This window comes from Dendrobates tinctorius, unplaced genomic scaffold (assembly GCF_039654945.1).
Source record: "Dendrobates tinctorius isolate UK_male_01 unplaced genomic scaffold, ASM3965494v1 ptg000070l, whole genome shotgun sequence".
NCBI lineage: Eukaryota > Metazoa > Chordata > Amphibia > Anura > Dendrobatidae > Dendrobates > Dendrobates tinctorius.
The window spans coordinates 85,224,602-85,251,672 of NW_027361738.1; the positions used below are offsets into that span (position 1 = coordinate 85,224,602).

At 41.8% G+C, this 27,071-nt stretch overlaps 1 protein-coding gene across 3 annotated transcripts; it reads left to right on the forward strand.

Annotated features, from left to right (window-relative positions):
* On the forward strand, nucleotides 1-26,732 carry LOC141095775 (tachykinin-like peptide). Of its 3 annotated transcripts, XM_073582079.1 has the most exons (7): nucleotides 1-132; nucleotides 217-407; nucleotides 14,394-14,487; nucleotides 15,985-16,008; nucleotides 19,749-19,772; nucleotides 22,237-22,290; nucleotides 25,750-26,732. In XM_073582079.1, the coding sequence occupies exons 2-7, from the start codon at nucleotides 300-302 to the stop codon at nucleotides 25,797-25,799; spliced, it is 354 nt and encodes a 117-aa protein (XP_073438180.1). In that variant the 5' UTR covers nucleotides 1-132; nucleotides 217-299; the 3' UTR covers nucleotides 25,800-26,732. The 3 variants fall into 3 exon arrangements, with proteins under 3 accessions (XP_073438180.1, XP_073438182.1, XP_073438181.1); XM_073582081.1 differs by lacking the exon at nucleotides 22,237-22,290; XM_073582080.1 differs by lacking the exon at nucleotides 19,749-19,772.
* The last annotated feature ends 339 nt before the right edge of the window (nucleotides 26,733-27,071 follow it).

Consider the following 27,071-nt stretch of genomic DNA (forward strand, 5'->3'; position numbering starts at 1 on the left):
CGTCACCAGGGCCCCCATATGGCGAGTGGAGTAATTAGATTTCACTCCTGGTCCTGCCCCTCTCCTCCTATATAAAGTGGGGAACACTTGGGAGAGGACAGTTCCTCTAAGGCAGCGGTGGAGAGCAGTGCAGTAAGTATTCACGCCCTTCTTGCTCCATCCTTAAGTGGCTGCTTTTTTTTCTCCAGAGCTGACAGCACTCGTCTTCTTTTGCAGATTCCACCCCTGGGCGGCTGTTAAGCTTCTCTCTTCGCTTTGAGTCTCAGCCTTCGTCCTACTGTCAGCGAGGGAGAAGAAGCATGAAGATCATCGTAGCCTTCGCTGTCGTCATCCTGGTGTCGGCGCAGGTCTTCGCCGCAGACATCGCACTGGATGAAATCGACTGGCCGTACAGCGACCAGATCCAGGTAGGTGACATTTAATTGGCAATTTTGTCCAATTTTTATTTATTTATTTTTTTTATATTTTTTTTTTTCTTTCAATTTTGGGATTTCAAAAAGTTTTATTTTCGGAACTTTCAAAAATATCAAAGATAGAAATATATATTTCCTGGTCATTTGGAGTCAGGACGTAAAAGAGGTACTCCGTCAAGGTGATTTTTACATGATACTGATATATTAATGTAGCAGAGTCCAACTTGTTGTTTAACCATATAAAATGATTTGTGCCAACGCAATACAGTGCATAGACCTGCAGTCCGATGTAAAAACATGGGTAACTAAATAGAACATCGCCAAATGGCAAACCCAGCTCTGCTACATTATTTGATAATTTCCGCTTTATTACATTCAGAAACTTAAATCGGTTGCAAAAGCATTTTCAGCTCTGCTACACTTGCAATAAATTATTACATTGAGCTCTGCTATATTACTAAATGCAAACCTGCTGCACTTAATAAACTTGTGATATCGCAGTCGGCTGTGCCAAGTGACAAACTCAACTTTAAGGCGTGAGTACATTTGGCTCTGCTACATTCATGAACTCAAAACTATTACATTAATAATCTCAGCTCTGCTACACTAACAAAAGCAGCCCAGTTTGTGATATAACTGGTATCTTTGCCAAGTGACAAACTCAACTTTAAGACATTAATACAGTCACCTCTGCTACATTCATGAATTCAAAACTAGTACATTAGTAAACTCAGCTCTGCTGTGCTAATAAACACAGCTCTGCTACATTCATGAACGTGACACTATTACATTAATAAACTCACCTCTGCTGCGCTAATAAATTCCACTCTGCTTGAAATGCCATATGACAAACTCAGCTCTTCTACACATACACATTCAATTCCGTACCTAAATCAAGTCAGCAATGCTGCATTTGTAAAATCAAACCTGTTGCAATAACAAAACTCAGTTTTGCTTGCAATATGGTGATAGATGCCAAATGACAAACTCTGCTCTGCTACATTAATAGATGCATATCTACCATACTAATCAGCTGAACTCTGCTGATTTATCAAATTCAGCTCTGCTATACTGACATTGAAACTTGTTGCACCAATAACCTCAGCTCTGCTCATGCTACCACTATATGCTGTGCCAAATGACAAACTCAGCTCTCCTACATTACTAACCTTAGCCCTGCTGTCTCAGCTCAACAATTCCATATTAACAAACAAACTCAACTCTGCTTGTGAGATATGCCGGATGACAAACTCAGTTTTCCTACTTTTATATATTCATCTCTGCTACATTACCAAAATGAAATCTGCTACGTAAATGAAGTAAGCTCCGCTACTCTAATAAACTCTGTTCTGCTTGTAATATCGCAGCAAGGTGTGCCAAATGACAAACTCAGCCCATTATACTATTGATCCTGCTGTAATAATAGCTTTATCCCTGCTACATGCATGCTCACCTCTGCTACATTAATAAACTAAAATCTGCTACAGTAAGAAACTCAGCTCTGCTACACTGGAAAGGTGAAAACTGCAAGAAGATGCTCGTCTTATCTCCTTATGTTTGATAATTGTCATTTATAATTGATTATTTCTTGTGTATGTGCCACGATTGAGAGCAGTCGGTTACACGGTATTAACCCTACGAATGACCAATGTCCCCAAAAACTTGCGTTTAAGAAAATGAATAAAAAAATGATTAAATGCTCTAAAAATCGAAAAAAAAAATTGAAAATTCATCACCTGAAGCTGAGACGATTTTGTCATTGTAACTCCAGAATTCCCAGACTGCTGAGCTTAGTGCTAGTATTGGACTTTAAGTCTCCTCCAGATCAGACGAATCTGCCTGTACAATGGAAATGTAGCAGAGCTGAAATTGTTAGTCTGAAAGGTAATAATGATAGGATTAACTGCAGAACTATGGAAAATTGCATAAAGCGTTATCACAATAATGGCCTCACTACATGTGACGGCTGCGTTACTAATTGCTTAATACAAAGATCTATCTATCTATCTATCTATCTATCTATCTATCTATCTATCTATCTATCTATCTATCTATCTATCTATCTATCATATATCATCTGTCTATCTATCTATCTATCCTGGCCCCTTTCCTTCTGCCATTTCTCCAGTAGATTTGTCCCAGTCTTATTACTGGCCTATATTTTATACATCGGTTTAGTTTGGTACATGTAGTAGAGCTGAATTTGTCGTTACAACTGTTTCTTACAATCACTTTTATGAGTGTTAGAGGTGAGTCCACGCTCAATCCTACTTTTGCAATAGTAAAAGATACAGGACCAGGTCTGTTCTGTTTGGACTGTTCGGGAATGATTAAATCTGTCTTTTTTTCCAGATGTAGCAGAGCTGAAATTGCTATTTCTTTCATTGTAATCACCAGGTGAATGATAATAAGTTATTATATCCCTTTATTTCTATGTAAAGGTATTGAGAACACATAGTGCCAACTGACAAACTCATCTACATCCATGGCAAAAAACCCTCAGCTCTACTACAGGTGTGAAGATAACGTCTGTAGTCACGAGTCCTAGGGCCACCGGAGATTATAATCCCAGTTCAAAGTGGATTATAGTAGGTAAAGGGCAATTTATTCCAGACATTTCACAGGACAGAGCCCACATCTGAGCTCATTACTGCCCCACGTGTGTAATGGGGGGCTTCTCACCCCATAAAGTATTCCTGCTGTACTAATATGGGGAGAACCAACTGGTCCCAACAAACATCAATATTTGATTCGTAAACTCGAAGCTTGTGGGCTCCAATGCAAAGGGACCCCCAACTAGCACGGTTCTTTAATATTATCAGTCTTCTCATATGGACCAAAGGGAACTTTTGGGGTCCCCTTTACTCCAGGTCCGAGATGCAACTGCAGCCTTCATCAGAACTATTGTCTTCAGGGTTTGTGGACCTCAAGACCGATATAGAGCAAATGGCGTCGCGTCCTGGTGCGCTAAGGAAAATGGTGCTACTCCCTCCAGCACTTCAGCGCCATTCCCCTTAGCGCAGCAGGACGCGACGCCATTTGCTCTATATCGGTCTCGAGGTCCACAAACCCTGAAGACAATAGTTCTGATGAAGGCCTAAGAATTGGCCGAAACGTCAACAGTTTTGTCTACAGTGGATAATTTGTCAATAAAATCCTATATATGATTTTTGCATCACAAATTTGGGAGTGCGCAACCTTCTCCATAACAGTGAAACATGTCCAAAATAAAAAAAACGAAGAACAATAGAAAATAAATAAAGAAAAATACAACAGAAAATAACAAATAAAAAAAACACTAAAAAATGAAAAAAACGTGAAAAATAGAAGAAAAAACACATTCTCCCGAAAAAGTAGCGTGTGAAACTAAAATAAATAGAATTTCAACAAATAAACGCTAAATAACATAAGCAAAATATCAGTGAATGCTAAAATAAACAGAATTTAGAATTTTTAGAAAACAGAGAAAAATCATAGTTTAAAATATCAGCAAAAAAAAAAAGCAGCTCATTAACCCTAAAAAGCCCCAAACAAGGTTGTTCTTGTTTGCAGCCGCTCTTATGGACAGCAGGGTTGATTTACCGGTCGGCCCTTTCCTCTTTGGGACTTATTAATTAGATCCAACGCTTTCCGGGACGTCAGGAGACACATTTTTGATTTGTGGTAAGTGATAGTGATGGGTCAGCGTTTTATACCATCCACAGCACAGTATTGACCACACTAAGGTCACTTGGTCAAATCCCAAATGGATCCCTAATCTGAGTTAATGATCGGTGTGAGTGTGTGTGGGGGGGTCATTTACTTTTTAAAATGATCCCTTTCCTAATATATCCCTTGTGAATGAGATTCATGAAGACACAATGTCAGAAAGACACATCTCAGGAGTTAAAGCGTCTCAGGACCAGGGACAGCACCAGCAGCATCACAGATGTAGCAGAGGCGACCAGCGCCAAGGCCATTATTTCAGATTAGTGACTCCTGAAGTGATTGGCTATCTCTGTCAGTCCCTTACACTATGAATGGAGTAGTAATGTGCGTTTGTGACCAATGCTGCATTCACACAGGAGATCAGGGACCCTGATTTTGATGGGGGGGATCTTAGTGCTCAGGTCTCCACTGATCATACATTTATCACCTATCCTGTCAATAGGAGAAATCAGTTCAGAAAAAACATCCTCTCTGTTTGCAATTGCCATATTTTTAAAAAAAAGTAAGATAAAATATAAAATATCCAGCAGTGAAATTATAGTTCAGTTGTAGCAGAGCTGAGTTTGTCAATCTAATATTTAATTTCTTTACTAGCTGATTACAGGTAAAGTTGAGTGAATGGATAGGATATCACAGAGGAGAACAGGGCTAATTCAGCTCTGTTACACTCATGGTAGTGCGACAGCTCTGCTACATCCGTGCATTACACAGAGTACAGACTATCAGAACGCGGAGTACGGAGGAGCTTTCTGTGAAGCCTCTAATGACACATGATGGTTATGGCAGCACTCTGCACAGTCTGTATATTGTCCATTAGGACATCATTCTATCATACCCATCATGTGTCATTAATGGCTTCATTCACTTCACACATTATCCAGAGCTGCAATCCCTGGAGGGAAACTTAATGTTCTGAGATGTTTTTGTACATTCTTAATTTCCAGCCCGGCGTAAAATGGTTCCTTATGGAATGTGATGTTTGGTTGTAAAGTCATACTTAGATGTAGTTTCTTGTGTGGTCGGTGATAAACTGATGATATAACAGATAAAAATCGTGTTACATTATCAGATAGACTGAACTGGATGCTCATCCATTCTTCTGCTTGGGTCTTCATGTTTTTCAACTTTCATGTACTCTCTGATTGTATCTCAACACTCTTCCTTTCTTTCATCCTTCCTCACTTTTGACCATCCATCCAACCACCACAACCTTACTCTCAAGCCTTCCTTCCATCCTTCTTTCCTTCCATCCTTTCCTTCCATCCTTCCTTCCTTCTATCCTTTCTTGCTTCCTTCCTTCTTTCCTTCCTTCCTCAATCCTTACTTCCTTCCATCCTTCATTCCTTCCTCTTCTTTCCTTTCTTCATTTCTTCTTTCCTTCCTTTCTCCCTTCTTTCCATCCTTCCTTTCTCCCTTCTTTCCTTCCTTCCTTTCTCCCTTCTTTCCTTCCTTCCTTTCTCCCTTCTTTCCTTCCTTCCTTTCTCCCTTCTTTCCTTCCTTCCTTTCTCCCTTCCTTCCTTCCTTCCTTCCTTCCTTCCTTCCTTCCTTCCTTTCTTTCTCCCTTCCTTCCTTCCTTCCTTTCTTTCTCCCTTCTTTCCTTCCTTCCTTTCTCCCTTCTTTCCTTCCTTCCTTCCTTCCTTTCTCCCTTCTTTCCTTCCTTCCTTCCTTTCTCCCTTCTTTCCTTCCTTTCTTTCTCCCTTCTTTCCTTCCTCCCTTCTTTCCTTCCTTCCTTCCTTCCTCCCTTCTTTCCTTCCTTTCTTTCTCCCTTCTTTCCTTCCTTCCTCAATCCTTCCTTCCTTTCTCCCTTCTTTCCTTCCTTTCTTTCTCCCTTCTTTCCTTCCTTCCTCAATCCTTCCTTCCTTTCTCCCTTCTTTCTTTCCTTCCTTCCTTTCTCCCTCCTTTCTTTCCTTCCTTCCGTTCTCCCTCCTTTCTTTCCTTCCTTCCTTTCTCCCTCCTTTCTTTCCTTCCTTCCTTTCTCCCTTCCTTCCTTTCTCCCTTCTTTCCTTCCTTCCTCAATCCTTCCTTCCTTTCTCCCTTCTTTCCTTCCTTTCTTTCTCCCTTCTTTCTCCCTTCCTTCCTCAATCCTTCCTTCCTTTCTCCCTTCTTTCTTTCCTTCCTTCCTTTCACCCTTCTTTCTTTCTTTCCTTCCTTCCTTTCTCCCTCCTTTCTTTCCTTCCTTCCTTTCTCCCTCCTTTCTTTCCTTCCCTCCTTTCTCCCTCCTTTCTTTCCTTCCTTCCTTTCTCCCTTCCTTCCTTTCTCCCTTCTTTCCTTCCTTTCTTTCTCCCTTCTTTCCTTCCTTTCTTTCTCCCTTCTTTCCTTTCTTTCTTCCTTCCTTTCCCTGTAGATCCAGTGTAATATCTGCTCTCTGGAGGGAGCATTTGCTTGACTTCCCTTGGTTGATATTCGGAGGCAGCATTACTCCACTACTATCCACATAATCACACTTGAAGCCTTGTTCTTCTGTGGCAGGCCATGATAACTCACAGAGTACAGATCCTGCACCGGGTGCAGCCATGTCCTATGGAGACCCACAGATAACAGCAGTGTGACATTATTCTGACAAATGACAAACTCATCTCTCCTACCTCAGTGAATGTGCTAGCCCCTGATTTCAGGACTGTCAGTCTGTCACAGAGCTCCAGTGTCGCCCTCTTCTGGTAGATCATGGTGATGTGACTGATACTTTGAACGTAGATTTCCCCTTTAATGACGGAATTAAATGAGTTTATAATCTACAAGAGCTCCCTCATTACAGTAACGGATCCTCCGCTCATTATACCAAGTTATCTGTCCGTAAAATGCACAATTCCTTGTACGGATCCTCGCTGCGTCTCCGCCATACTCGCCTGGATGCTTGTAGTCATCCGGATGAATGCAATCTCGCTGATGTATTGAATCCATTTTGGATATTAGGGGGGGAGGGTGGAGAATTGGGGGATTGATGTATACAGCACATTACCGCCGGGGAGCCTCGGGCCAGATCCACGACGGATCACTCTGGCTTCATCTCCATAATTAGATCAAACATCTGATTTCTTTATGAATAAGTTCTGTCTGTGATTAAAACTGGGGGATTTAGTTTTCTGCTGAGAGATCAGCCGCCGGCTTCTGGTTCTTACTTTTCTGCAACCATGTTACTGCCGTTATACTGCTCTTTATAACGAAGGACCGGAGTGCGGCGCGGTCTGTATAATGCTCTGTGGGAGGAATACTTTGTTCAATCACCCACAAGTTTCTATTCAGAAGAAACATTACACAGAGAAAAGTATCGGGGCACGTCTTATCACTGAATTCTGGCTTCTCGTTCAGTCCCATTGCCCCCAGTGTATAACACTCAGCTCCATCCCCCCCAGTGTATAACACCCAGCCCCATCCCCCCCAGTGTATAACACCCAGCTCCATCCCCACCAGTGTATGACACTCAGTCCCATTGCCCCCAGTCTATAACAACCAGCCCCATCCCCCCAATGTATAACACCCAGCTCCATCCCCCCCGTGTATAACACCCAGCTCCATCCCCCCAGTGTATAACACCCAGCCCCGTTGCCCCCCAGTGTATAACACCCAGCCCCGTTGCCCCCCAGTCTATAACAACCAGCCCCATCGCCTCCTCAGTGTGATACTCAGCCCCATTACCCCCCCCCCACTGTATAACACTCAGCTCCATCACCCCCCCAGGGTATGATACCCAGCCCTGTCGCCCCTCCCAGTGTATATCACCCAGTCCCATCACCCCCCAGTGTATAACACCAAGCCTCGTCACCCCTCCGGTGTATGACACACGCCTCATTGACTTCCCATGCTCCCCTACATGCCATCTTCCATTACAACCATGTGACAGAACAAACGGTGGTATGGAGCTTACTGATCCCAGCGTGGTCCGGTAATAGAACAAGTCCGTTCATGACTTTATTTCGTCCTGAATCTTCCCCCATCACCTCTGAGTGATATTATTGAGACGTGTAAGGAACCGCAGACACTCAGCCACGAGGTGGAGACCCCGTAATGTTATAGAACGGGGGGGGGGCCGAGTGCTGAGGAGCAAAAGGCAGAAAAGTCACTGCTGACTCCATAACTGCAGAGTCCAGACCTTCTCTGGTATTAACATCATTACAAACACTGCGCCCCCGCTGGGAGCTTCATGGCCGAGCAGCTGCATGCAGCTGTACATCACCAAGCGCAATGCTGAGCGTCGGATGGAGTGGTGTAAAGCCACCACCACTGGACTCTGGAGGAGACGTGTTCTGTACAGTGACGGATCGCGCTTCTCTATCTGCGTCTGATGGAGGAGTCTGGGTTTGGTGATTCCAGGAGGCCGTTACCCCCTGACTGCATTGTGCCCCCTGTACAGATGGTGGAGGAGGATGATGCTACGGGCTGTTATCAGGGGGCGGCCTCGGACCCTCAGCTCCAGTGATGGGAAATCTTAATCTTCAGCACAAGACATTGTGGACAATTGTAAAGTCAGCATTGTGTGAACAGTTTGGGGAAGGTTCCAGGATGACTGCAGTGGAGGAGATCCTAAACCTTCAAGATCTTCAGGTCTCTTCACCATCATCATCAGTAAATGGGGTTGAGCTGCAATATCTGACACCAACGATGTGCACAAGGGGCGCTGTTTTTAGAAAAAAGAACATTTGTCTCATCTTCTTTGCCCCCTTTAATTTTGTTAACAATCTCTAAACAAACATCTGTCATCCTCTTGAGTTGAGTCCACATGTCTCCTATGATTAATGCAATATATCAATTGCAAGGTTGGCGCTGGCATTCGGCCAGTGGGACTCCAATGACAATGCTAGGCACGCTTCACGGAGCCTGCCAGGGTATATGGCAGCCCACTAGACTAAGGGTTTTTGCTAATTACTTTAAATAATCAATGTGAATCAATTGCTTCTCTCCCTGGTAAATGGTCCGAGCGGGTGATATATTGTATAATGCGGAGGATGAAATGCGGCTCCCTATGAAAGAAAGTCACCTTGGAGGAGACTCGGCAATTATCTTAAGAGTTGTGCTCATTCCAAATGTGGAGTTTTGTCCATCCCCAAGAACTGCAAAATATACACGTAGCAGATGGCGCTGATTCAAGGTTCTGGCGAGCAAGAAATCCAAAAGAAAATCCAATAAATAAAATGTTATTTTTGAAGTATTTTATTTACAATTAAAAGTGAGAGAATGCCCCAAGACTGTTAAATTAGTAATACACATGAGTGAATTTACTATGTCTGAGACATATTTTAGTCTCCTTTCAGAGGATCTTTCACTTGTCATAAATACTTATTTTTCAGCTTCTTGTAAAAGCCGCTGTTCTTCTGAATCCGTGTTGTTTTTCTCTTTTTTTCTACACCTCTCCAAATCTAAGATATGGGCCCTCTTTCCTGTATGTAATTCAAGCCTTGTTAGCCAAGTAGGTGTGGTATTAAACTCTTCTTATTGGACCTATTCTTGTGGAACACACCCACTTGGCTAAAAAGACTAGATTTCTATACAGGGAAATGGAGGTCATATCTCAGGAACATAGAGGCATAGGAACAAAAGAAAAACATTGCCGGATTCAGGAGAAGAGCGTCATTTACACCAGGTAAAATATTACATATTTATGAGAAGTGTCAGGTCCTCTTTACGAAAATAATAGGCAAATCTTCAATGGGTGTATTCGTTGCTGTGACAAAACACAAAGTGAACAGTCACTCATTTATTTTTTATTTGAGTTTGTTCATTTTGTACTATGTGGCTTTTATTTTTAGTGTAATCTTTATGTTTTTTTTGCCTTCTATTTTTAGGCACATTATTACAATATATATATTAATTTTTTAATATTTTTTTATGTATATATAATTAGTCTTTTCAATGATATATTGTTCATATTGCTACTTTATTCCATTTTATTATATACTATTTTGCACCTTTGATAAAAAAAAATCACAAAACATTAATAAAAAAAAATGGGCATATAAAACCACCACTTTTGTTGTGTAATATTAAGAGACCATAAATCTTTGCCAAGTCTCTGATTTTAGTTTGAGTCATTAGAGCTTTAGTTTGGCTAGGACTTGTGACTGCGATATTAGTACATAAATGCCCCTTATTGCACCCTGGTGGAAATGGTCTCGTTTTTCTCCTCACAATGGTTTTATGACATGTGCATAAGTGGTTTCCAGTCATATGCCTGACCTGTTGTAGGCTGTGTTCACGTGTTGGGTTTGTGTTCACGTGTTGGGTTTGTGTTCACGTGTTGGGTTTGTGTTCCCGTGTTGGGTTTGTGTTCCCGTGTTGGGCTTGTGTTCCCGTGTTGGGCTGTGTTTCCGTATTAGTCTGTGTTCCCATGCTGGGCCGTGTTCCCATATTAGGCTGTGTTCCCGTGCTGGGCTGTGTTCACATGTTGGGCTGTCTTCATGTATTGGGCTGTGTTCACGTGATGGGCTGTGTTCCCGTATTGGGCTGTGTTCCCGTATTGGGCTGTGTTCCCGTATTGGGCTGTGTTCACGTATTGGGCTGTGTTCACGTATTGGGCTGTGTTCACATGCTGGGCTGTGTTCACGTATTGGGCTGTGTTCACATGTGGGGCTGTGTTCACATGCTGGGCTGTGTTCCCGTATTAGGCTGTGTTCACATGCTGGGCTGTGTTCACATGCTGGGCTGTGTTCCCGTATTAGGCTGTGATCCCGTGTTGGGCTGTGTTCCCGTGTTGGGCTGTGTTCCCGTGTTGGGCTGTGTTCCCGTGTTGGGCTGTGTTCACATGCTGGGCTGTGTTCCCGTGTTGGGCTGTGTTCCCGTGTTGGGCTGTGTTCACATGCTGGGCTGTGTTCCCGTGTTGGGCTGTGATCCCGTGTTGGGCTGTGTTCACATGTTGGGCTGTCTTCATGTATTGGGCTGTGTTCACGTGATGGGCTGTGTTCCCGTATTGGGCTGTGTTCCCGTATTGGGCTGTGTTCCCGTATTGGGCTGTGTTCCCGTATTGGGCTGTGTTCCCGTGTTGGGCTGTGTTCCCATGCTGGGCTGTGTTCCCATATTAGGCTGTGTTCCCGTGCTGGGCTGTGTTCACATGTTGGGCTGTCTTCATGTATTGGGCTGTGTTCACGTGATGGGCTGTGTTCCCGTATTGGGCTGTGTTCCCGTATTGGGCTGTGTTCCCGTATTGGGCTGTGTTCACGTATTGGGCTGTGTTCACGTATTGGGCTGTGTTCACATGCTGGGCTGTGTTCACGTATTGGGCTGTGTTCACATGTGGGGCTGTGTTCACATGCTGGGCTGTGTTCCCGTATTAGGCTGTGTTCACATGCTGGGCTGTGTTCACATGCTGGGCTGTGTTCCCGTATTAGGCTGTGATCCCGTGTTGGGCTGTGTTCCCGTGTTGGGCTGTGTTCCCGTGTTGGGCTGTGTTCCCGTGTTGGGCTGTGTTCACATGCTGGGCTGTGTTCCCGTGTTGGGCTGTGTTCCCGTGTTGGGCTGTGTTCACATGCTGGGCTGTGTTCCCGTATTAGGCTGTGATCCCGTGTTGGGCTGTGTTCCCGTGTTGGGCTGTGTTCCCGTGTTGGGCTGTGTTCCCGTGTTGGGCTGTGTTCACATGCTGGGCTGTGTTCCCGTGTTGGGCTGTGTTCCCGTGTTGGGCTGTGTTCACATGCTGGGCTGTGTTCACGTGCTGGGCTGTGTTCACGTGCTGGGCTGTGTTCACGTGCTGGGCTGTGTTCACATGCTGGGCTGTGTTCACATGCTGGGCTGTGTTCCCGTATTAGGCTGTGTTCCCGTATTAGGCTGTGTTCACATGAGGGGCTGTGTTCATGGGAATGTATTTTTTTCTTCCAGGACTCATTTCTGTTCTGAATTTAATTTGACTCCTACGCTGATGAAGCAGTGAAGGGTGATTTGTATGAATGTTCTTCCAGTGAAAAGGCCGAGTTCAGTAATTAGCAGGACGCATCCAAATGAGCAAATTTGTACAAATGAAAAGGATTAATTGACGAAAAGAAAACACGACAGCTTCAACTTTTTTTCACATGAATTAAACAAAGTTTGACATGAAACAGACCATTGGTTGCAAGACAGCTCGGAGAATTTACTGCAGAAGTAACTTACTTGTTCTAAAAATTAATTATCTTACGTCAAGTCAATGGTCGTGTCTCAGGGCCTCGCTTTACAACCCGCTTCACATTTACTAAAGATCATTTAAAAATCTAAATAACTTTATTTTTTCTATTAAATTGGTCACTGGGGGGGCCATCTTCATCACTTGGATTGTGGGATTTTATATTTTTTAAAAGACCCAGTGGGAAAGTTGTGTTCCGAAATCCAATCAGCAGAGTAGATACTATTGAAAAGTCAATGGTCCAGCTGAAAGCCCCAGATGAATATTTGGTACTTAAGTCAGGAACTAAACATTGAAGTGTAGGACTGGGTGCCGTAAATCCATTAATCAACCATTTCCTAGAAAATGTTCTTCATATTTAATAGTTTATGATACAATGGAGAAGTTAAAGGGGTTGTACATACTTGTCCATGGCATGTGTCTCTTGAAGCTTGGCTCGATTAAAGTGAATAGGACTGAGCTGCAATACCACACACAACCTGTGGACATTTGTGGCACTGTTATTCAAATTCTGGATGGTCCCTTCAAATATATTTGGTCCCTAAAGGGATTGTCTTGGAAGACATCATAGAAGAAAACTGTCCTCTGGGGATGAAGTAATCCTATTGGTCGTTTCTGAAGCCAGACCCTTATTGATTATTTGTCTTGGTCGGAACCTCTTTAATAGAAGCTCTTGGTCAACATCAATGAGGTGATACATTCCTTCCATTTGTACTCTTTGAGGTTTGCTTACCTTTCCTTTGGTTTCCACTTGTTTGGTTTTTAGTTCTACAAAATTGTGACTCCATCTTAGCTACAGTGTCTGTTGGAGTCTATAGTGGTCAAAAATTCAGATCATGCCTTATGTTTTTTTTATACTATGATTGATGTTCGAGATGTTTCTTCTCTTCCTCCCCCATGCTTTACACCCCACAAATGTTGCTATTCATCTCCCGAGTACTTGACATTTTATCCTTTATTCCCCATTACTGAGGTTTTAGGCTTTTCCTGAGGATCTTTACATAATGCATTCAATGTAGATAATGTGATTTACTGTAAATGTGATTTCTGGGCAATTATGGACACTTTGCGATCACCCTCTGTTATACTGATACTGTAAAAATGTACAAGCCCTGGAAATGGGAAGGTCATTGACTAAGAGTGTGGATTTCTACTCGGCGTATTAACTATTTATGTGGCAGATCCAGGGAATCTCTAAGCTTTCAGGCATATCTGTTCTGGACTTTGAAATATCACTGATTGCCGATGAATCTCAAGGATGAGAAGTTAGCTACTTCCTTCTTCAGTGAGGTCACGTTATTATCACCATGGATGAGTGTGAAGGTTCTGGCCTGGATGGTGGCAATTTACTAATATATTTAGACTGTGATACCAGGTCATGTTTCACAATTCTCATAGATCCTATCATGGTAACACTAACCTGGGGGCAAAGATTCAATTTCCTCACTGAGCCATGTTTCAACATACTCTTGATAAGGCAGAGTGGCTTTTTGGCAATCCCTATGGCATCCTGGACACTTGACTTGTCAGTCCACCGATCATTACCGGCTACAAAGGCAAAAAAATCAGTTCTTCAAAAAATAGTTAGACATTTTGAGCTATTACACTTTTTATGCAAATTAAATGCTGATAAATTAGCATATTTTTCCCATGGAGCATTGTCTTCATGTGAGTCTCCATGCCTTAACCAGATCTCTTCAACGAGCAGTATGGAAGATGTAAATTTCCTTTTGAAAAGTTCTTACATTTTTGATATCTGGAAAATGAAAATTTCCTTTTGGCCAGTTCTTAAATTTTTGCTGTGACCCTCTATGCCTAGAGTCCTTTATTCTCTTGTTTGTTCAAAGAGTAGAAGTTTTTTCCCTTCTCCTGGCTGTAGAACTGGTCCCACCACTCTCTTTTCTAATTCTGTATGTTCTCAGGATGGAAAAGGGAGTAGAACACAGGTTGTTATCGCCCCCAAAATTACCAATACTGCCCGGAGCCCCGCTCTTCAAGGGCCCCATAGGAAACGCATCATCTACTATCATGGTCTCTACATCCCCTCACATATGGTTTGTCCTTGGGCACAGAACTAGGAGTGTAGTAAGATCGGAAGCTTTGAGGGGGGGCACATACTTTACGCTGCAATTTGATTGGTGCAGAATTCAATTCCCCTGGAAACTTTATTTTTTTTGTCTTCTTATCAGGAGGAATTACCGATGTTTGAACATTTTCTACAGAGGATTGCAAGGAAGCCAAGACCTGATCAGTTTTATGGTTTAATGGGAAAAAGGAACAATGGTAGGTCATATGATGAGTGATTTATCCATCGATACGATAGATGTCACGTCCTACTTTATTACCTTGTTGATGCCTGTATGTATAATGGTGATGATGTACGTGGATGTATGCATGATTATAACAATGATATAAGTAAGCATTATGGTGATGTAAGTGTGTATGGATGATGATGATGTATACATGATTGTGTATATGATGATGTAAGGATGATGTATGCATGATTAAAATGAAGGATGATAATGCTTTATGCATGTATCTATGTAAGTATGCTTAGATGATGATGTATGCATAAATAAGATGATGATCATGTTTGATGACGATTGATGTATATTTGTAAATGTATATCTATGATGTCAGTATGCATGTATGACGATGATGTGTGCATGATGAAAATGGGGGCGATTATATTTTATCTGTACTTCTTCACTGGTCATTGATGCTTCTGGTTTCTAGCTATTAGTTTAAAGAATGTGTTCACATTTGGGACAATTTTTTATTGTTAAAGCATCATCTAAAATGAAAAATCAAGAAACTTGGCATAATAAAGTCTACTACCGTTTTGTGTCTTCAGATCCATGTGGATATATGTGTCTCCATGGTTACAGACTACATACAATCCCTGTAGTCTGATTTTGCACACACGCTTTCCACCATCTCTTTCCAACTTCTTGTTAATTTACAGCTAAAGAATTAGACTGATCAAAGGAATTATGACTGTAGGATCTGACTACACAGAGCTCGTTTGTAGTCTGTTACCATGGAGACATATAGCTCGATATAGGTTATAAGTATACACAAAATGGGAACAGATTACTTGCTTTTATTTACAATTTTAGATCCTTACAAATGGTGAACATAGTCTTTAAAACAAACCATGGCTGCTTCTTGCCTGCAGTATGGATTTACCCAATGTAGGCAATCCGATACAATTCCTTGGTTTCTGTAAACTGTGGCCAAATGTTGATTCGGGATACTCTTGAAAGGGCTTGAGGTGGGATGAAATCCTAGGCAGGACTTTAAGAGGGGATCAAATCCTAGGCAGGACTTTGAGAGGGGATCAAATCCTAGGCAGGACTTTGAGAGGGGATCAAATCCTAGGCAGGACTTTGAGAGGGGATCAAATCCTAGGCAGGACTTTGAGAGGGGATCAAATCCTAAGTAAGACTTTGAGGTGGGATCAGATTGTCCTATTCTCCTAACACTAACGTTGGTAAGAACTGACTGAACTGTGGGTATGCCATTAATGTCTATGTAGGGAAAACCCATTAAAGACACCCCCCTTTAAGCCATTTTCAGTGATGATATCACTTGGCTGTGAATGGGTAGACATAGCGTTGACATCAACCATCAATCAGGTCTGATGTCACCGATGAATAATTAACTGAGTAAAAAATGTTTGCGATGACACTCATAAACGGAGAAGGTGACCTTATCAATCTTTTATAGTTCAAAATGGCCGCCCTCTATAACAGTGTTTTGTTGCTTTTTATGTTTTAGGATACAGCCAGATGTCCCGCAAAAGTAAGTTTACTATCCATTTTACTGTGTTGCCCTCCGCTATTTTCATTGAATCCTAATGAACCCTTTCTTGTCTTGCAGCATTTTTTGCCCTGATATTAAAAATTGTTTTTAATATTCCGACTTCATTCCTCAATCCTTATTCAGTACGTGTAATTAAATTAGCTATCTGATTTAAGAAAAACGCGAGAGGCGCAGCAGATGTCCAATTAGAACAATCTGGCTGCCGTAGGATTGAATCATTATTTATGTTGTTTTAATTAGCTCTTAATAAGTCTAAATCTGTAATAGTCAGAGAGGTTTTATTAAAACCAGAGCACAGAGAAAAGCAGCTGCATGACGATCAACATGGCGGATAAGGGTTAGTTGCTAGGGGAGGAAAGTGAGCAACCAATCAGGAAGTGAAATAAGTGATCTGATTGGTTGATTTGATTAACTGCCTTGTTGCTGTTTGTTAAAACTTTATTGAAATGGTTTTTAAAAATACAAACAAAAAATTGGAGGGTACAATGGTGGAACTGTGGCGCCCCTGAGACTCAGTCGCCACAGAGGTACTGCACCTTCTCCTAAGGTGTAGTGCCCCACCATCCGGGTGAGGTGGGAACTCCTTTCCACGCTCCAACACTCGCACCCCACACAACAGGGTAGTTCTGCACAATCACATTGCGGCTCCTTGCTCAGAGGGTAGCAGAGCACCTTTGGTGGTTCCCTGCTTGGAACACTGGACGTGCTGGAAGGTGGGTGGAGTTAAGATACATAAAAGAGTGGGAAAGTGTAGGAGAACAGGAGTGAGGATTCCTGGAAGAAGGGATGGAGGAAGGAGTGCTGCAGCTGCCTCAGTGATCTGAGCCAGCTGGCGCAGGAAAGGAAAAGGAGAAAGACGTTGAACTGAAATCTAAGCTTCCATAAGAAAGAAAGACAAGTACGGAACGAACGAGTAGAGAGAACAGAGAGGACGTGGGTTAGAGGAGGAACCCTGCCTATAGGTTCTCAGCGCAAGGCCGGGGCCCGGTCCCCGAGGTTGTATGGACACTTATGGTTCTGCAGCAGACACCGGTGGAGTAGTTGGCTGTAAATGCACTACTCCCATGTAAGACTTGGGGGCACAACAGCAATTGGATAGAGAGCCGGGACTCAGGAGAAGGGAGTCCCCGAAGCAGGCTACAGCTGTCTGCCGTACAAGTAGAGTTCTTGGGAACATCGGACAGGAGGAACTTCAGTGTAACTCAGTACTAGGAGATCTTCACACTTAAAGGCACTATAGAGGAGTCATTCTGGATGGTACATGTTGGCGGAGTGTTGGAGGGGAGAATCCTAACTTGCCCAGAGGTTGATTGAGTCTCTGACCCGCAGCACACGGCCCGGAGGCAGGCACCTGTGTGTGTGTGTGTGTACAACGGACTGTGAGTAAAGCTTTGGGAACTACAAGCCCCGGTGTCCTCCATTCATTTGTGCGCTAACACATTCAGCACCGCTATAGCTGGGTACCATTCTCCACACCGCCTGCACCTCTCCTCTTCCACACTGCCTTGGGGCTACAGCTTCACCTGTGGGGAGCTACACCATCTAGGCTGCAACACACCACCAGCCCCAGAGGATCTGCATGCAGCATCGGCCTAACATCCTACTTGCCGAACACCACAAGTGGCGTCACGAACTATTCCATTAACTACATTCCTCCATTTACATTCCCCCATTGATTTGGGCACCCAGGGCTATGGACCAGGTCACCGCTGCTGTGACACATCCCGCTGACACTGGCCTGGTACAGGGCACACCCCGCGGCCCTGGGAGGGCGACCCAGAACAATAAAAGAGGTGACCATGGAAGGAAATACAGATGTTCAGGATGAATTGCTATACTATGTTATGCCTAGCGCAGGGCCCAAAGGCTTTCTCAGGCCCTGCACAAGAGGTTCATGATCATGAAGGATCAGAGCCTCTCTTAAAGGGGTTGTTTACCTGGAAGGTGAAAAAAGAGGATACCTCCAGCACTGGCCCCACACCAAGCACTGCATCATGTGTCAACCTCTGGCCAAGGCCTCAGGTGAGCGCTGCAGTCAATTAGCAACCACTGATCATCTGCAGCATTCACATTTTACCTGATTGGATGAAAATTGTTCTTTCTGTTCAAAGATAATGTTAACGCAGTAGATTGGGTGGCATTTGATTGGCTGCAGTACTCATGCGGATCTTGATGCCACAACACCCACGAGTAATGCAGTACTGAGTATGGAGGAGTGACGCCGATGTGGGAGATGAGTGTATATATATATATATACTAGATGGTGGCCCGATTCTTAACGCATTGGGTTTTCTAGAATTTGGCCAGCAGGGGTTTACTCACCTTCCGACGGCCCCTGATCTCCTCTCCACGCTCGCGACATCTTCCAGTCCCAGTAATGCTTAGCGTGAAACACTCTCGAGAGCACGACGTCATCAGCGGTCTTTCGCGCAAAGCATTACTGGGACCGGAAGATACCGGGCGTTTGGTGAGAGTAGGGAAAGAGTCCGGGGGCAGTCGGAAGGTGAGTATATCACTATTTTTATTTTAATTCTATTTTTTACATGTTTATGGTACCCAGGGCCTGGAGGAGAGTCTCCCCTCCTCCAGACCCTGGGTACCATCCGCACATTGAGCGCTGCGCCGGTCCCGGCTGCGTTGCTGCTGACGTCCGTCGGGAGTTCAGCGGCTAGCGCTGCAGATCTCCCGATGGTGGTGTGCGTCGTGCCAATTCGCGGCCGGACTGCGCTTGTCGCTGATTGGTCGCGCCCGTCTGGGCGCGACAAATCAGCGACACGGGATTTCTGTGACTGACAGACAGAATTAGACAATTATATAGTAGATATATTTTTTTTCTGGGTCCATAAGGGTTTGTCAAGTAGTGAACAACCCCTTTAAGAATGCAGTCTTTTTCTTTCATTTTTACATTTATGCATTTTGAAAGACAAACCTTTGCTGCCGGTTCATCATTTACTTTAACTCCTTTTTTGTCTAGTTTTGTTTCTTTTTTAGCGCCATATTTATTTGCACCTTTGTTAAAATCACTTTATATGTTCTCCTGTGTTTTTATTTGTTTTGTTTTCTTTCTAATTTTGCCATTGTGGCCGGCGTTTAGGCTTTACAGTTTTTTTTTTTATATTGACGCATCAATTTTGAGTTTTGAAAAATCGCAATTTTTTTTATGCAAATGTTCTCCAGTTCCCCTTCCCTCGTAGTGATTTTATATATGCCAGGGAATACTTTGCAATATTTTGCGAAATGTGTGTCTTTTTTTGTGCTAAAAAGTTGCAAATATTAAGACACATTTTTTACTTTGGGCAAGATTAATGAGCCTCATGTGTCTTTTTGAAAAATTGGGCGCAAAAAACAGCAACAAATACTATAAGACAAGAAAAGTGACTTAAAAAAGCATACATGATGAATTGGGACCCTTGTTTTTTTTCCTTTGACATAACCATTTTAGGGCTTTTTTTGGGTGGTATAGTGGGGGGGCAAGTTGTCTTTTTTAATGCCACAATTACATAAATATATATACATTTTATAATATATACGGTATTCTTTTAAGCATTTCTCTTTTTTAATGATAAAGCTTTAGTAAAACTTTTTTTTAAACTTTTTAAAAAAGCTTTCAAACTTTTTCTTCTCCAATATTTATTAGCTGTGTTTTATAGTCTTTCCAAACTTTTTTCTGTTATATATAGTACAAGTATTTGACATTGCTATTCTTTTTCCTTATGTAGGATTTGGTGAAATATCTCGAAAAAGTTAGTATGCACCGGCTTTAGACCACAAATCAAATATTAAGTGATTTCTTTTTTGTGATCTTCTACCTACATAATTGTGATTGCTACAAATATGGAAAATCTATGAATTTTTCTTTTCTTCTGTGATCAAATCAAGAATTTATCAATTAACTTATGAATGACTCACCTTTATGAAAATCCTACTTCTTGTAAAATTCTTTCGTTATGTTCTTGGCTTTCTTCTCCGTTCACGTGTAAAGCTCCTCATGTTTTTTTTCTACTCTTGTCCAGTTATTTTGCATTTTGAGAGCCCAAATTTGTTAGGGCACCTCTCTGATCCGAGAAGGAGGGGGAATGAGATAAATGATTATTTCAAAGGGAGAACAGAAGAATGTAGAAAAAATTTATGGAAATTAAATCTAGATTGGTAGAAAACAGAAATGTTTAAAAGGGTTTTCCTATCAGTAAATGATGACTTGCTACAGATCAGATGATCTGTATGGGTGCAGCAGCAAGAAACCTTGGTGATCGCCCAAGGAAATCAGTAGTAAGCAACACATTTCTCTTGCAGTGGCCACTACAGGAGAAATAAGGTACTACATGAAGCAAATTGGAAACCTTGTAAAACATAGTCATACTGAGTCCTCCAAAATGGGAGGTGCTTTTTGAAACTGCTTTCTACTATGGCTTAAAGGGAGTCCGTCAGCACAGAATGACTGTTCAAAACCAAGTACACGCGCTCGATGCACCCCTGACGTGGCCAAATATTTAAGTGCACCTTTCCATCTACGAGATTAAAATTTATCTATGCTCTTCTGTGGCTCTAGAAAGTCAGAGCTGACATTCAAAGAAGGGGGAGTGTAGATAGAGGGAAACAAGTAGGTGGGAGGGTGTACATAAATATTTGACAAGGCTAAGGGTGCAACGAGTGCCTGTGTTCAATTTTAACAGTCATTCTGTGCTAACAGAGTTCCTTCAATAGAGGGGGGTGCGGACCCTCATTTCTGTGATGTTAATGTGCCCTCAGGGGCATAAGGACAAGTCTTGTGTTCCACTTATTGGTGCAATGTGGCATATTTTGCTTTAAAAACAAAACATCCAATTTATAATTATTATGAGGTTTATTCAAAATAGCTTAAAGGGGACCTTTAACTGAATTTTTCTTCATTTAGACTGAGTCCCTCTTCCAATTCCTGCTGTTTAGTTGATTCTGGAACAGTCTTTCTTTTTCTGCTGTTTCAAAGTAATAGCACTACTAAATTTGGCCTTCAAGCAACTGGGTGTATACCACAGGACCTCTTATTGGGCGTGGTCATATTTTGATTGGCCACCACCATAGAGGAGAAAAGGTAAACGCCCACAGAGAAGTTCTTCAGTTTACGTCTAGTTGGTTGACTTTGGAATATAAAGACCCAGAAGAGAGAAAAACTGTTCCAGAATCAGCACCAGTTGGAGAGGGAGATAAAAACAAAACAGTGAAAGGTCCTATTTAAAGGGATTTTACATTGCTGGTGGTAGTTAGTCCTTTGGTCCCATAAAGTACTGTATAACGGTCAGTTAGTTTAAGACTGGTGATGTGTAAGTTGAGGTTGGCATTCACTCATTGCCTCTGGATCTCATAGTATCTGTTTCACCTGTTACAATTTTAGTATATATTTGTCAAATTTCTAAACCGGCAAAAGTGTAAAATATTTGGCTAACGCTTCAAGAAGCTGTCTGCTTTTTACAATCCTTTCCCTTAGAAAAGTTTGCACGTGGTGCAATTTCAAGTGATCAGTAGCATCTGTAGTATCACAGCAAGCATTTAATCTCCCTGCAGCGCCCCCGAAGGGTGAATATGGCATTATCAGTCTGCTATTTTGAGAGGGGTTTTTGCTACTTTGACCTTGATAACACATAGGTCATCAATATCACATAGATGTGGGATACTTTAATTCTTGGTTATACCTATTCCCCCTGACAGATGCTTTTAGTAATTGATAAGGACCTTGACATAAAACCTTTCCCCCTTAGATAACATCTCTTTATTAGAAGGAGTCATTGTAAATAATCTGCTCAGTGTCCGGCAGCGATCACCATAACGATTTGCTGTTATCTACAGGAGAGCCTGGCAAGTGTTCAATTTACCTGCAGCACCTCCAGTGGTGAAACAGAGCATTACAATGCTACATACCTCCTATTATCCACCTGTCTTCCTTCCTATCTGTTGTTTTAGAGATTGATTAACAATGGGATCCATACATTGGGACCAATGATTAATGCAAATCCACTAATAAGAAGTAAATAAACCAACGCGCTTTTTTTTTTTTTGTAACCCTAACAATCAATTTTCTCAGATCAAGTAATTTGAGAGTTTCTATTGATCATTGCATTCAGTCATATTTATGTCGATCCAGAGAATCCATATAATGAATGTTTATTTGATCACTAAAATTAAAAAAATAAATGTATAAAACCCACAACCCTCAAAATGTATATTTTCCAGGGTATAAATCAGATACATTTTATGGACTTATGGGCAAAAGATCTTTATTATCCGGTATGTATCCATCATATGTATCATTGCCGAATCCTCAATGTATATACTTCTTCTCTTTGTGATCTGTCCAATGAGACTAAATATATTGTTCCTCTATAAAAAATGCATGTCTGCTTTCTTTCATGGTCCTACAACCTTCAAAGGAGTGGTGTATCTTTTAGCTTCCTCATTGGTCTGTCCTTCTGTTCTCCCTACTTCCATGTAAGAGTCCCGTGCCCTATCGGGGTAACCCAAATTGGGGGTTACTTTTAAAAAAAAAAAATGGCCACCTGCAGTGACATAGCTATCGAAAATAGAGGTTGTGTGAGCCCATTAGAGCCCTGGTGTCCAAGGGGGGGCAGAATGGCCCTTTTGCTGCAGTAAAGAACAGCAGCCCGATAATACTGTTCATAGGAGATGTAGCATTTCACGTCAACCGATCCTTTACTACAGGATATGGTTTTCTTGCATCACTGCCCGAAAGTGTTAAGGTTGACCACGTCAAAGAGGAGACATCAGGATTTAACTACGTCACAGCTCCATAGCCCGGGAAATGATTGACTATGTGTACAGCTAGATTTCCCCGTAAGGCCTGATGGGAATGGCCATCTATATTATAGGCCACTGTGGGCCCAATGGGCCATCCACAGCTTTTCCAATGTGAGACACAAGGTTGATATCTCGAAAATTGAATGTCTAATAATTTATTATGGAAGCGTTGTTTATATGAATATGCTGCCTTACAGTCTCTATGAGCGCAGCTCTGGAGCACAATTCTCTCCTGAGGAAGGACAAGAGAGCAGGCACACAAGAAGCAAAAGGAACTTTTATGAAGTCGATAGGTTCCATGGTGAACTGAATTATTTAGCTCCTTGTCTTCCTCCTAGAAAATACGGCTCGCACATTATATATCAAGTGTTGCTTAATTAATTTCCCCATGGGAACAAGATTTTAATTTTTTTTTTTTAAAGCTTCAATGCAAATGATGACAAGTTGCTAAGCAGCTGTCGGAGAGTGCCCCTTCTAGCTAGATCAGCAGAATTTCGCGGCTCTGCCTCGGCTTAGAAGCTCAATACTTAAGGCCATGTCAACTAAAAAAAAAAGATCAACTGATAATAGGCCCCCACACATTGCGAGGACACGCTTCCGAGGATTTCTCACCCCTCTGGATTGATTGGCAGGAAGTTTTGTTTTATATTTTGTTTTTTTTTTTTTGTTTTTTTTTTATACCTATAACTAATATATATATATATATATATATATATATATATATATATATATTTCTAATTTTTGCATTATGGATTCAAAAAATAATTACATAAAAAAATTACAACTAGGCGCTGTTGCATTTTTCAGCATGCAGCTGAGGGTCTTTTCTTTTAATTTATTAGCTATAGTTTTGTAGAGCACTTTTTTATTAATTTTTTTTTTTAATCAAAGTTTTGGAAGCAAACGATCATTACTAATCAGATGGGTATCAGGCAGCCTTAGACTACAGTGATGCTGTTTCTGAGAAGGCAGAGGATTTTTGTGATCTCAGGCAAGCCCTACAAGTAATGGATTTCTACATCCGTTTGGCTTAATATAGAAAAGTCTGATTAATAAAGCATAATTATATGAGCTAAAGATCCCGGGCATTTGAGATAGTTACTTACTGGGGATACGTTGACTAGCAAAAATGATCTTTTCACAGTTTATGCGCCATATACAGTGGGGAAAATAAGTATTTGATGCACTGACAATTTTGCAAGTTTTCTCACGTACAAAGAATGGAGAGGTCTGTAATTTTTATCTTCAACTGTGAGAGACAGAATCTTAGACTAAAATCCAGAAAATCATTTTGTATGGTTTTAAATAATTAAATTGCATTTTATTGCATGAAATAAGTATTTCATCACCGACCAACCAGCAAGAATTCAGGCTCTCATAGACCTGTTAGTTTTTCTTTAAGAAGCCTCCTACCCTGCACTCATTACCTGTATTAATTGCACCTGTTTGAACTCATTACCTGTATATAAGACACCTGTGCACACACTCAACCTCTCCACCATGGCCAAGACCAAATAGCTGTCTAAGGACCCCAGGGACAAAATTGTAGACCTGCACAAGGCTGGGATGGGCTACAGGACATTAGTCAAGCAGCTTGGTGAGAAGGCAACAACTGTTGGCCCAATTACTAGAAAATGGAAGAAACACAAGATGACTGTCAATCTTCCTCTGTCTAGGGATCCATGCAAGATCTCGCCTCATGGGGTAAGGATGAGTCTGAGAAAGGTAAGGAATCAACTCAGAACTACACAGGAGGACCTGGTCAATGACCTGAAGAGTGCTGGGACCACAGTCTCAAACATTACCGTTAGTAGCACACTACGCTGTTATGGATTAAAATCCTGCAAGGCACGCAAGGCCCCCCTGCTCACACCAGCATATGTCCAGGCCTGTTTGAAGCTTGCCAATTACCGTCTGGATGATCCAGAGGAGGATTGGGAGAAGGTCATGTGGTCAGATGAGACCAAAATAAACGTTTTGGTACTTACTCCACTCGCTGTGATTGGAGGGGAAAAAAAGGATGAGTACAACCTCAAGAACACCATCCCAACCATGAAGCAAAGTGGGGGAATCATCATACTTTGTGGTTGCTTTTCTGCAAAGGGGACAGGATGACTGCACCGTATTGAAGGGAGGATGGATGGGATCATGTATCATGAGATTTTGGCCAACAACCTCCTTCCCTCAGAAAGAGCTTTGAAGGTGGGTCATAGCTGGGTCTTCCAGCATGACAATGACCAGAAACACAAAGCCAGGGCAACTAAGGAGAGGCTCCGTAAGAAGCATTTCTAAGTCCTGGAGTGTCCTAGCCAGTCTCCACACCTGAACCCTATAGAAAATCTTTGGAGGGAGCTGAAGTTCAGTGTTGCCCAGCGACAGCCCCAAAACCTGAAAGATCTGGAGAAGATCTGTATGGAGGAGGGGGCCAAAATCCCTGCTGCAGTGTGTGCAAACCTGGTCAAGCTCTACAGGAAACATCTGACCTCTGTAACTGCAAACAAAGGTTTCTGCACCAAATATTCTGCTCTGTTTTTCTATTGTATCAAATACTTATTTAATGCAATAAAATGCAAATTAATTATGTAAAAATCATACAATTTGTTTTTCTGTTTGTTTTTTTAAGATTCTCTCACATTTGGAGTGTACTTACGATAAAAATTACAGACCTCTCCATTCTTTGTAGGTGGGAAAACTTGCAAAATCGGCAGCGTATCAAATACTTTGTACATCACAACTTTCAATAGATAAATCTATCTCTCTCATATATATCATATTTATGATCTGCTATTTATCTACAGTATCCTATATGTGTAGATTTATCTGTGTTTTGATCTAATATCTATGTTTCTATCTAATATAAACTATCCATCAGTCTGTCTTTTCGGCTAGATATTTTTATTAATAAAAGCCTTATATTTGTGTTTCCACCAGGATCATCGGAAAGGAATACGATACATAATTACGAAAGAAGACGCAAATGAGACCCTCGACACTCCCCCCCCCAACCGAACCGCGCCATTGATTAAACTTCATTCATTGAACCAGAAGATGAAGTGTAATATATTATATCCAGTGTAAAATGAATACTTATTTATTTTAAGATTGGTTTAGCTTGTATATTCAATAAAGTTATTATTTTTAATAGTGTGGCAATGATACGTGTCCTATAAGTGTGCTGTGATTCTCCAATTATCACTCTCATCGAGATAATATAATAGGTAAATGATTGGCGTAGTGACCAACTGATCGAGGAGGATCTGGTATGGTGAGAAACCTCATGTCATGGGGAATTACTTCTCGGGAGCATCTCTGGGTATAAGATTCAGACCTCTGAATCCTTAATTATAAGGAATCGTAATCTTTAAAGGATGGTCCAGAATAAAAAATGGCTGGTTTTTTTAACCTTAACATTATTGTTTTTAATCCACAAGCAGTGCCACACTTGTCCTCAGGTTGTGTTTGGTATGGCAGCTCGGCTCCATTGATGTGAATTGCAATACCATAGACAACCTGTGGGGTTAATATGGCGCTGTTTCTGTAAGAAAACAGCCAAGTTGATGTTCTTCACCGTAGCAGGTTCTCCTACAAGGTAAGATGGCCTATCTATCCAGTAAAGGGGAGACACATCCAAAACTGGCAGAGCATGCCGGTAGTTGTAGTCCTTTCTTAGGTGGATCACTACCCCTAATGTTTTGATACGCCATTTTACCTGGACATCAGTTGAAGGCAGAAGGTCAGTGTTTAATGATAACGATGATCTCTTGTACCTTTTGTTATCGCCCAGACGTTGGTATCATTGCAGCATGTTTGTTTTCTTTCCTGAATGTGAATCTGAAATTTTCATTTCATAGTTTAGATTTTTTTTTCCGACAGTGTCACTTTGAATAAAAAAAACCTTAAGATTTTGCAACATTTTCTTGCGTTTCATGCTTGGTTATTTTGTATATTATTGAAAATATTATTATAAAATGCATATAAATTAAATGGAATTATTCTGATTATTAAGTACAACATTGGTCCATAACCTGTGGCTGTCCAGCTGATGTAAAACTACAACTACCACAATGTCCAGACTGCTAGGGCGGTCTGAGAGTTGTACTTTGGCTTCATCTAGAGGCCAAGGGGTTAAGGACTATTGGTCAAGAGCGTGTTAACCATGAGGCTGCTGTGGACCCATCCCAGGTTGGTTATGTTCCTGCATAGGCATGTGACCTTCAGGTGATGGAGATTGTACGTTACCCATGAAATTTGGA

Bases quoted from the DNA above. Each gene is read 5' to 3' on its own strand.
- LOC141095775 (XM_073582079.1), top strand. From the start codon at position 300: ATGAAGATCATCGTAGCCTTCGCTGTCGTCATCCTGGTGTCGGCGCAG. The intron at 408-14,393 runs GTAGGTGACATT...TCTTCTTATCAG, and splicing joins CGTACAGCGACCAGATCCAG to GAGGAATTACCGATGTTTGA. The intron at 19,773-22,236 runs GTTAGTATGCAC...TATATTTTCCAG, and splicing joins TGGTGAAATATCTCGAAAAA to GGTATAAATCAGATACATTT.